The following is a 12,197-nucleotide window of genomic DNA, read 5'->3' as shown; positions in this document are numbered from 1 at the left end:
TTTTAATCTGCCACATTTTTTTTCTGTTTCTCCCTATTCAGGAGAGAAAGGTGTTGCATATACGTTGATGACAAGCAAAGACAGTAATTTCGCTGGAGATCTTGTTCGCAATTTGGAAGGAGCCAACCAGTATGTTTCCAAAGAATTATTGGACCTAGCAATGCAGGTACATGCAAATTGCAAACCATTTGTTTCACTGGTACCGAACTTTCTTTGCTGTATTTGAAAGATTTAAAATGTGCTTAAGATATAAATATGTAAGCACATTCAGACCACTAAGCCTATCAGCCAAGGTCTATGTTCAGTTATCTTAGGTTTGTCTCCTAGGCCTCTTTAAAAGGCTTACTATTCCAGATAACACTTTTTCTTCTCTCAAATGAAAACCAAGTAACGTGGATGCTGAAAATGAAAATTAAAGTAGCTGGGGAAACTCAGCTGGCCAGGCAAATCTGTACAGAGGGGAACAAAGTTAATGTTATCTTTTTTGTAATTCTCTTAGCAGCTCTCCAAGAGGGAGGAAATCTGAAATGTAGCTGAGAAGTTCCCTTTTTCCCATTTTCTACTCCTGTTACCTTACCCATCTTTTATCCATTACTTATACCATGAACTCTTAACTTGTGTAGAAACTATTGATGAGACACTTCACCAAATTTAGGTTTTGGAAAACTAAGTACACAGGTTCCCCCTTATTTCACCTTGCTTATAACTTATTCAAAAAACCTTGAAGTTAGTAATCACAATTTCCTTCTTCCAGAACCATGTTGACTCTGCCTGATCCAATTATGATTTTCTCTGCATCCTGTTATGACTACCTTAATATTCGATTCTAGCAATTTCCCTATGTCTCCTTACCGCCTCCCTCCCTCCTGTCTCCTTACCGCCTCCCTCCCTCCTGTCTCCTTACCGCCTCCCTCCCTCCTGTCTCCTTACCTCCTCCCTCCCTCCTGTCTCCTTACCTCCGCCTCCCTCCTGTCTCCTTACCTCCTCCCTCCCTCCTGTCTCCTTACCTCCGCCTCCCTCCTGTCTCCTTACCTCCGCCTCCCTCCTGTCTCCTTACCGCCTCCCTCCCTCCTGTCTCCTTACCGCCTCCCTCCCTCCTGTCTCCTTACCTCCGCCTCCCTCCTGTCTCCTTACCTCCGCCTCCCTCCTGTCTCCTTACCTCCGCCTCCCTCCTGTCTCCTTACCGCCTCCCTCCCTCCTGTCTCCTTACCGCCTCCCTCCCTCCTGTCTCCTTACCTCCGCCTCCCTCCTGTCTCCTTTCCTCCGCCTCCCTCCTGTCTCCTTTCCTCCGCCTCCCTCCCTCCTGTCTCCTTACCTCCGCCTCCCTCCTGTCTCCTTTCCTCCGCCTCCCTCCTGTCTCCTTTCCTCCGCCTCCCTGTCTCCTGTCTCCTTACCTCCGCCTCCCTCCTGTCTCCTTTCCTCCGCCTCCCTCCTGTCTCCTTTCCTCCGCCTCCCTCCTGTCTCCTTTCCTCCGCCTCCCTGTCTCCTGTCTCCTTTCCTCCGCCTCCCTGTCTCCTGTCTCCTTTCCTCCGCCTCCCTCCTGTCTCCTTTCCTCCGCCTCCCTGTCTCCTGTCTCCTTTTCTCCACCTCCCTGTCTCCTGTCTCCTTTTCTCCGCCTCCCTCCCTCCCTCCTGTCTCCTTTCCTCCGCCTCCCTCCTGTCTCCTTTCCTCCGCCTCCCTGTCTCCTGTCTCCTTTTCTCCGCCTCCCTCCCTCCCTCCTGTCTCCTGTCCACCTCACACCTTCCTGTTTCCTTTTCTCCTGTCTCTCTATCTCCTTTTCCTCCTGTTTCCCTCTTTCCAGTCTGTCTGTGTCCCTCCCTCTCTTCGGCCGTTCTATTTGTCTACCTCACACTCTTTTTGTTTTTCTCGCCTTCCTTGAATTAGCAATGTTACATTAGCAATTTTCCAATCTGCTGTTCAAGAATTTGAGGAATTCTAGAATATTGTAACCATCTCTGATCCTTCCTCTATGACCTTAAGATACATATCATCTGATTCTGGAGACTGGTTCTAATATTTTTCGCAGCACTTCCCTGATGCTGGTGATAATGCAATCCTTCCTTGCTCCTCTTGACTTTCACATTTAGAAAGTTTCCCCAGTGACCTACTGTGTGAAAACAGTCCTGTTCATCACTTCCACCATTTCCTGGTTTTATAGAATCATAGGATCCCTACAGTGTGGAAACAGGCCATTTGGGCTGTGGGGAATGGATTTGAGTGGGATACTCGTCAGGAGGAAATAGGACCAACAAGTCCACATTTACCCCTGACTAATGCACTTAACGTACACATCCCTGAACTCTATGGGCAATTTAGCATTGCCAATTCACCTAACCTGCGTGTCTTTGGTTTGTGGGAGGAAACCTGAGCACCTGGAGGAAACCCACACAGACACAGGGAGAATGTGCAAACTCCATATAGACAGTCATCCAAGGCTAAAATCAAATCCAGGTCCCTCACACTGTGAGGCAGCAGTGCTAACCACTGCGCCACCGTGCTGCCCGTTTTCTATTATCAATTTCCTAAACCCCCTCTCTGGAAGACTAATGTTGGCTCTAGTTATTCCTTTCCTATTTAAATACTTGTTGAATCTTATTGTTTTTAATTAGCTTTCTCTCATACGTTTTATTTTTAGCAAAACTGATTGCAATCTTGTTCTTTCAAGCTAAGATCATTTCTCATCCATTGTACTAATGTCCTCAATTAGCTGAGCAACCCCGTTCTTTTTCTGGCTTCTGTCTTTTCAAAATGCTCGTTTGCTGACTGTTAACTGTCAAATATGCAAACTTCAGTTAAGACCAAAATTTATCCCTGGCTGTAAAGCTTTTACATTAACATGTTGCACAAGCTGATCATGAAACCTGGATCATTGATCAAGTACAAAATAACGAATCCTTCAAAAAAAATTACCATATGAATATCAAGACAAGAATGGGAAAAAAATATCACTCAATGTAATTGTATTTCCAGGTCAGGTCCACAGATGGTCACTGATTAAACAGGGTGTGCTTAAAAATTCAAATGCAAAGTGAGAGTTGAAGATGTAATCTTTCTGATCCAGCTCACTTTGCATTTTTCCCTAACTCATTGATGATACTAAGCTTGCCCTTTGTATGATTCATCGGAAATTCATTATTCTTTTATAGTATACAGTGTCCAACATCAAATAAAATTCCCTAAGCTCTTTTAACGGGGTTTCCTGCAAAATGTTAAGAACACTTTTTTTAAAGTGCTAGTTCCTACGAATCTAAGCACTTGCGTAAAGGGCAGCACAGTGGCTCAGTGGTTAGCACTCTTGTCTCAGTGCCAGGGACCCAGGTTCGATTCCAGCCTTGGACTGGATATATAAATCCTGCCCTGATTTGCCTTTCCAAAATGCAGAACCTCGCATTTATCTAAATTAAATTCCATCTGCCATTCCTTAACACATTGGCCCATCTCATCAAGATCCCATTGCACTCTGAGGTAACCTTCTTTGCTATCCACTTCACCTCCAATTTTGGTATTATCTGTAAACTTACTAACTATATCGCCTATGTTCAAATCCAAATCATTTATATAAATGATGAAAAGCAGTGGACCCTGCTTCAATCCTTGTGGCACACCACTGGTCACAGGCCTCCAGGCAGAAAAGCAACCCTCCGCCTGTCTTCGATTTTCAAGCTAGTTCTGTATCCAAATGGCTAGTTGCCCTGTATTCCATGTGGTCTAACCTTGCTAACCAGTCTACCACGAGGAACCTTATCAAATGCCTTATTGAAGTCGATATAGATCACATCGCCCACTCTGCACTCATCAATCCTCTTCGTTACTTCTTCAAAAACCATGTATTAGTCTGTGGGGTGAATTTGTATTTGCAGATACATTCTATTTTGTTCAAAAAGTGCACAATCTGTAGACAGTCAATCTATGTCACATTTTATAAATTCCTACTTTGGAAATAGAATCAGCCTGGGCAGGTTGGGCAACAGACAGACTCTAACCTCCCACCTTTAATACATTGTCTGAGCTGAGATGTCTTTTTTTTATATACTGATAAAACCTTAATTTACCTCAGGACTGTGACTTGAAAGAAATTCTGGGATTTACATATTAATCAATTGAAACCTGCATCCCCATTCTAAGTGAATAAAGACTTGACAGCAATCTGGGTTTGTTCAATACATCACATCAGTTGTATGACACTTTGATCTTTTATGATTAATTTTGTTTTTAATGATCCTGCCCCACTCACTACCTGATGAAGGAGAAGCGCTCCGAAAGCTTGTATCTTCAAATAAACCTGTTGGACTATGACCTGGTGTTGTGTGAATTTAACTTAATCAAGTTAGTGAGACATGATTTCCCATGCACAAAGCCATGTTGACTATCTGTAATCAGTCCTTGCCTTTCCAAATAAATGTAATTCCCTTCCTTCAGGATTTCCTCCAACAACCTGCCCATGCCAGTGTCAGATTCACCATGGTTCCCTGACTTTTCCTTTCCTTACCTTGCACCACTGTCTGCTTCACTAATGTTTGTCATGGCCAGGACATGGTGCATCCACTATCTTAACCATGAATGACGATAGAAACAAGCAAATAGGACCAAAACAACTAGCTTCCTACATTTAAAGGATTGCCTTCAGTTTGTTACTGTGTGTACCAGTTCTTTAATAAAAATATTTACTTTTAATTTCTTACTTTGTGTGCTACTATTTAAATTTAGAATAAGCATTTTAACAATTTTTGTAATTGTCAGAACCCGTGGTTTCGAAAGTCTCGTTACAAAGCTGGGAAAGGGAAGAGGATGAATATCGGAGGAGGAGGATTAGGCTACAGAGAGCGTCCTGGGCTGGGTTCAGATAGCTCTGTAAGTACTGTAAATAATGGGTTTGATGTTATCAACGTCAATAAATATTCATGAGTTGAAAATAGTGTAGTCGCTGTCACACTGAAGCACTGTTAGTTTTTACTGCTGTATGCAAGTATGAGAGAATTTGTGTGTTGAAAACTACCATTAATTTTATGTTCTGCTTAGGACTGGTCTAATTTACGTTTCCCAACCACACTAACGTCCAAAACAGATTGAATTAATGTTCTACTTTTTGTGTTTAGACTACAATTGGACTGTAATGCTGTGGAATCCTTTTGAATATTCAAGACTGTTAAGCATTGTTCAGATATGCTGAGCCATGAAAACCAATTGAAGTTAAACCCGATTTCAGAGTCCAGTGAATAAAATAAATTAGGTTATAAACAGATACTTGGAAGTGCACGTACCTGTTACTGGAAAACTGCTTGGAGAAGAGCAAAAATGCAGCTCAACATTGCTACACACAGGATTTCAGACAGGAAATTGGAATATAAAGGAAGTGGGTGTTTTAATATTTAACAAAGAAAATTTTCACATCTGTGATTTATCATAGAAGTGATAATGCTAGAAGGGTCATCAAATGTATTCTTATGGAATATAAAAAAGGTACATTTGGAGCTGTGCAATAGGTCCTGAAGTCATCTGAGTAACAGAAAGACAAATGTTTGCAACATGCTGAAAAAGCAGAAGCGATAAAGATATTTATACAATAATATGAAACTAAAAACTGTTGATGATGGAGATTTGAAATGAGCAGAAGTTGTTGGAGAAATTCAGCAGATCTGGCAGATGTGTGAGAGGAAGAGTTAACATTTTGAGTCCGGTGACATTCGTATTGTGCTTTGCGCAACCATCTGATGTCTGAAAGCACTCTACAATCTTGAAAATTTTTCATTGGTTATAGTTCAGTAATAGTAGGATTTCGATTATCGGAAATATATAGGAAAAAGAAGGTGTCGAGTTCTTCAAAAACAATTAGGGAAATCTTTATTAATCAGTACGTAGCAAGACTAACAAATATTGAATTTGGTTTTAGAAAATGAAGTTGATCAAGAACGGTTTAGTAAAAGTGATCGTAATTTAACAGTATGGAAGATGACAAAATTGGATCAAAAATGTAAGTTTTAAATTGGGGAAAAGTCATTTTTTTTTAAGCTGAGGTATGATTCGGCAAAAGTAAAGTATAAAAAGGTACTGCAAGATAAATTAATATCAGAGCAGTGAGAGACCAAGGAAATATATGTTCCCACAAAGAAAAAGGATGGGTCTGCCAAATCTATACAACTCCACCCTGGAAATTGAGTGGATACAGAGAGGGATAAAACAAAAACAAAGTCTGTGTTAGATACCAAGGGCTTAGTACTGTGGAAAGTATTGAGGAATTTTGAAACTATAACCTTGCCATAAGAAAGAAAGTTGGGAAAGCAAAGGCTGAATAGAAAATTACTGACAAGTGAAATGGAGGAAAACCACAAATGTTCCATAAATACATGAAGAGGCTAACTAAGGAAAGTCAAATGTTTATTAGAGATTTGTGTAGAGAGGCAGAAGATTTTAACATGGTTCTTAATGGAAACATTGTGATTATCGTCACAAAGAGGAGGATAATGCAAACTTTATAGCTGGAGCAATGTGAAATATTGGATGGAATAAACGTAATAATAGAGCACATATTAAGGTGTTTAGCATCTTTGAAAGTGGATAAATTGCTGGGCCCAGTTAAAGTGTATGCCACTCTGCAAAGAGAAGTTGAAGAGGAAAGAGCCTCTGACTATCATTTTCCAGTCTGACTGTAAATGTGGTGTAAAAAGATAGGATGATCGATATTGTGCTCATCTGTAATCAGCCTAATCTTTCCTCTCTTTTAAAATAAGAGAGAAGAAAATAAGTAATGACAGGAAAACTATTGAAAATAAAGTATTCATTAGCATAAATCATGGCATGGGCTCATCAAGGAAAGTCAGAAAGGCTTTGTAAGGGAAAGTCATGTCCAACATACTAGCAACTTTCCTTAATTGGCTGGGACCTAGAATGTAAGAATTATAGAGGGGTATAAAACACTAGCTAGACCACAGTAGGGTATGATTCTGGTTACAACATTGCAGGAAAGAAATGATTGCAAGGGAACAAATTAAATTCATGATACTGTTTCCTACAAGAGAGAATTTTAGCTTTATGGAAAGATTGGATGGGCTAGTGTTTTCTTTGGAATAAAGAAAGCTGAGGGGAGCTTTAATTGAGTTCTATAAAATTATGTAAAGAGCATAATGTCTTCCTTAACAGTGACTTAATCACCACATTACAATCCGTTTATATAAGCCCTCTGTCAAATTCTAACATGGCATGTTGTTCAGCTCATGAATTTCTACTATTTTGTAAATTTTGTGATGATTTATTTGTTCTTGCATCGTGACCAAATGGTTAAGTGTGTTTGTCTTATATAGGACAGAACATCAAGCAGTGTGCTGTCTAACTATGAAGCATACAAGCCATCTACAGGAGCAATGGGCGATAGAATGTCAGCTATGAAAGCAGCATTTCAGGTAAAGATTGTTTGATGGAGCTGAGTATTGGGTTTGGTAAACTGTTGCTACTGAAGAAAATTGATTTGAGTTCCTGTGATTATAAAAATGATCATCCTCATATTTTTCACTTGAAGAGAACTTTAAATGACTGGTAATATAACGCTCAGAAAGTTGGCACTTTTGAGTTGAAATTGAATCCATAAAACTGGCCTTCTGATTGAAGGCATTTAGGTATTAGTGAGCATTGCTAGCTGTTCAATGAGGCATTGTTGGAATCTTTTACAGTTAATCAGTTGAAGATGACTAGTGGTCCGCTTGTGGTATGAATAGTCATCTGAAATCAAAATCTTGTAGAAGGTTACTGAATTATTAATCTGGGGACTGCCACAGGATGAACTGGACTAAACTGAAGCAGCATAATGTGAAATGATTTGTGATTTCTAAAAGTAAATACTGATCAGCAATAAGACCCGGGTTCAATTCCCGCCTCAGGCGACTGACTGTGTGGAGCTTGCACATTCTCCCCGTGTCTGTGTGGGCTTCCTCCGAGTTCTCTGGTTTCCTCCCACAGTCCAAAAATGTGCAGGTTAGGTGAATTGGCCATGCTAAATTGCCCGTAGTTTTAGGTGACGAGATAAATGTAGGGGAATGGGTCTGGATGGGTTGGGCTTGGGCGGGTCGGTGTGGACTTGTTGGGCTGAAGGGCCTGTTTCCACACTAAGTAATCTAAATCTAAAGTCATTACAATTAATTTGTTGAACGGAATTGCACCAAGTAAAAACGTCTGAAAATGCCAGTGGCTCTGTGGAGACAACACAGATACCCATTTGTACAATGTTCAGCCCAATCCAAATAGTTGTTTCTCGGAGGATTGCTTTTAAGCATTACACCAAACTAGATCTCTTTTAAGGAAATGCTTACAATAATCAGAATTGTGCATGACCTTTGTGGTTCTTACAACCAAGTTTTGAGTTTTTTTGAGAGGTCAGCAGTACATTACAGGTTATTTGGAAGAGAATTCTACACAGACCAAATTTAATGTGTCTTTAATTTAATCTCATTCACCTGTCCTTTATTCTGTTTGCGTTCTCTTTCCCAACACTTCAATTCAAGAAAAAATATGTTGTTCCAGCTCACTTTGTGCACCAGATTTAGTTCCTGGTACCTGCTGCATTAGTTGTTCTCAACACTGGGTTTAGAATCAGTGTGCTGGTAGAAGGAGTAGATTCTCTAGGTTCCCATTGCAACATAATGGCTAAGGACAGGAATGAGCTATAATCCCCTCATTGAAGTTTAATAGGTTCATGAGGAGAACATCCAACTGTTCTCAATCGTGTTAGGCTCATCTGCAGAAGGTATCATATGATATCTGAGACATTCCAATGTGACACAGAATTGCTGGTATTTCCCTTCAACTTTGATTTAGTAGGTTCAATCATTGACAGTACTACTACTGACAATACCAAGTTTAGCATTGACTAATTATGTAACCTGAGTCCTCCTGGTCTTTAAGGCTTGCTACTACACACTAGCTGGACATATGATGAGCAGTGACCTAGCGCTACCATAATTCCACTCCGTGAATGCAATGTGCTGTAGCTCTATCACACTGTGCAAACAGTTTAGTTTCACCTCAAAACCAACAACAAAGCAGCAATCAATCCTTTTTTTGTGAACGCCATGAGGCGTCAGGTGAATGTGTCGAATTGTAGGTTTCTTAAGACAAGTGACCCAACAAAGTGTTCTGCAATAATGGAAAGTATCTAAGGCTGACTGAATCACATGCATTGTACATTCAGTTTCTGCAAAGGAGGATCACTCAAAAGTCTCAATTTTTATTTCAGTCACAAACAGACCTTTCTGATATGTTAATTACATTGTGTGCAACATGAAATAGTGACACATCATAGCTCAATCCATTGATCCAGTTTTTTTGGATACACGTTTAGTATCTGCAGTGCTAAAGCTGGTGTTTTACAAATGTAAACCACTGCATACTAACATATACTTATTTTATTCCACCAGTCACAATACAAATCGCACTTTGTTGCAGCCACTGGTAGTGCTCCTAAGATCACAGGTTCTGCTGCTGGTACTAGCAACTGGACAAGTGCTGGGAGCCTCAGTATTATTCCTACTTGCCCTCTGGGCAATCCAGTCACCAACCAACTGCAGGTTCCCAGCAGTAACAGTGGAAGTAGCACTCGGAATAAAGACAGCAACAGTCGTCCTGCGGAGGTCAAGAGCAATCGTCTTGTTGATGGCAGCTCTAGCCGTTTTGAAAGCAGCAGTCGTCATAGTGACAACTTTGGTCGTCATAGCGATGGTGGCAGCCGTTACAGTGATAGCAGCAGTCGTCACGGTGATTCCAGCAGCCGCCACTCTGTCAGCAAGTACAACGATCGCGGAGGTGACGGCAGGCACAGTGACCGGGGCAGTGAGAGGCATGGTGATCGGAACAGTGAACGGCATGTTGATCGCAGTGACAGCCGACACAGCGACCGGCGCAGCGACAGTCGGCATGGTGACAGGCATGGTGAGAGTCGAAGTAGTGACAGTCGGCATTGTGAGTCCAGGAGTTCCAGCCAAAACCGAAGTGGTGGGGACAGCGGGAGCATGAATGAGACCGGGAATAGCGGAGAGAACAGGAGCGGCAATGAAAGCAGGAATGGAGACAGCAGAAGTGGCAATAGAACCAATTCTGCTGAGAATGATGGCTTTGCTGTGCCAGAACCACCTCCCAGAAAGAAGAGGAGCAGATGGGACAATTAAATCCCAGCAATTGTGTTTCACACATTCTCTTGCAGGCAGAAAAATGCTTACATTTTCAATCTCTGTTAGAAACTTCAGTGATAGTTTCATCTGCATAACCATCAATACAAAAAGGGACACTACAGGATGGATTTTTATTTAGAATAGTAAACTATGTATCTTGTATGTTAGTGCTGGTCTTTGAAATGGAAAGAACTTTTTCATATTGTCGACTACTTTGACTATATTCTGTTTCACTTGTTTTGTCTTTGCTCTGTTCTTTTTGAAACAGTAAAGTCATCTCAAATGTTTATGGAATTGTCCTGAATCCTGTCTGCTTTTGGTTTCTGCTGATTTGCATTGTGAAATGCCACATCGTTTGAGTTGACATTGCTATTCTGACAGGAGAAGGCCATAGAGAGAGAACTTTCTTATTTTCTTTTCCCCAGGTTAGAGCCAACAGAGTCCGGTCGAAGCCTGGTCACCAAATTGCGCATATGTTTGAGAATATGGCTCTTTTATGAAATAAAATTTTAAAAGGATGTTCCAAATAAATGTTTAAAAGAAACTCTTTTAACTGATCTACATGCTAACAATATCTAAGAGCAGCTATGTGCTGCGGCTTTGGTGTTGTGCTTGTTGTTATCTTGTGCTGTTTGGGTGAATGAAAGGAAAAGGTATAAAGCAGTGATACATGGTATGAAGAAATGAGGTATAGGTTGGCAAGCTTCAGGGCATTATTCTTACCCCTAGACAGCACATGTTTAAATCAGACTTTTCATGGCCTTGAACAGTGTATAGTTGGGAACTTAGGGCAAGAAAATTAGATGCCTTGATGTTAGTTTTTTTCAGCTTGTATACCAGTTCTGAGGTCCCAGCACTCTTGCAGCTCTTGGGTTCTCAAAAGAGGTGCTCACAAATCAAGTACTAGTGCAAGAAAAGTCATTTGGACTATACTGTTTGTGATTTTTGGATGTCCAAAGCACTTTATAACCAATAACACATTTCTGAAATGTTCCGTATAAGAGCAAGTACTTTAAGTTCTTCCCGTTTTCATTTCCTGATTCTGTTGCCATTTTTAAAAAATATAATTTTGAGAAACCTTAACAAATTTACAAAATTATGCATAATCTGATAAAGTATGAACTTGGGAAAGGGGAAGCCTTTTTTGACAAATATGTTGGAAAGTTTTGAAGGTGGAGCCAGTAAAGGACACCAGTAGATAGATTTCCAAAAGGCATTCAGTAAAGTTGCCTTAGGCTAATGGTTCATGAATTTCATGTATTATCATAGTTGAAGGATTGGCTAACTGGCAGGAAATGGCAAGTAGGGATAAGTGGAGCATTTTCAAGTTGGCAGCTTGTTAACTAGGGGAGTGCTGCAAGAATCAATGTTGGAGCCTTACAATCTGTATTAATAACTTGAGATAAAATACCAAGAATGATATCTCCAGGTTTGCTAACATTCCAAGCCTAGATGGAAATGGTAGTTGTGAGAAAACCCAGGAGGCTGCAAAGAGATGTAAATTAGTTAATTGAGTAAGTTAATTGGTCAAAGAGCTGAAACAAATAATATTTGGCTCTCCTTTACAGTTGCTTCCTCATACGCAAAAGTTGTCTGGTGTGATCACAAAAAGGCAGATCTATTATGTAGAGCACCACTGAGATCTACGTCTTTTTTCTAGTGAAATACAGTCCCACGTTTGAACTGTCTGTGCTCCCAGTAAATCCACACTTGCTGTTATGCCACTTGTCTGTTGCCACAGGACTTGTAACAGATTGGCAAACGTTAGAAAGGTGGAAATGGGACTTGTACATGAATTAGATTCTAGTGCAGGGCGATTTGACCATCGTCCGTTTTGCTCTGTCATCTTGTTCTATCTTGATCCAGTGGCAAGATTAACCTAATGGAGAGAGATCCAGATACAGCGGGTGGTTTTGCAATCTTCTGTGCATTCCATAAGGTAATGCTCATCTGTCTTCAACACCACTAGACCTTAGAATGGTCTTATTCAGCCTATCTGCTGAAATTAACTTTCTCTTGCCTAATTAATCAGTCCAATAACTC

General features: G+C 40.7%; 1 protein-coding gene across 2 annotated transcripts in view; it reads left to right on the top strand.

The window, feature by feature from the left end:
- ddx42 (DEAD (Asp-Glu-Ala-Asp) box helicase 42) overlaps positions 1-10,685 on the top strand; it is an 80,981-nt gene extending 70,296 nt beyond the window's left edge. For both annotated transcript variants that reach the window (XM_060848691.1, XM_060848692.1), the window contains 4 exons: positions 42-166; positions 4,741-4,851; positions 7,299-7,397; positions 9,405-10,685. In XM_060848691.1, coding sequence (XP_060704674.1) covers positions 42-166; positions 4,741-4,851; positions 7,299-7,397; positions 9,405-10,151 — 1,082 coding nt within the window. In that variant the 3' untranslated portion in view covers positions 10,152-10,685. The remainder of the gene's footprint in view (positions 1-41; positions 167-4,740; positions 4,852-7,298; positions 7,398-9,404) is intronic.
- The last annotated feature ends 1,512 nt before the right edge of the window (positions 10,686-12,197 follow it).

The sequence above is a fragment of the Hemiscyllium ocellatum genome, chromosome 32 (assembly GCF_020745735.1).
Source record: "Hemiscyllium ocellatum isolate sHemOce1 chromosome 32, sHemOce1.pat.X.cur, whole genome shotgun sequence".
In the NCBI taxonomy this organism is placed as follows: domain Eukaryota; kingdom Metazoa; phylum Chordata; class Chondrichthyes; order Orectolobiformes; family Hemiscylliidae; genus Hemiscyllium; species Hemiscyllium ocellatum.
Note: the sequence above shows the minus strand (reverse complement) of the source record. Positions and strands in the feature narration are given on the sequence as shown.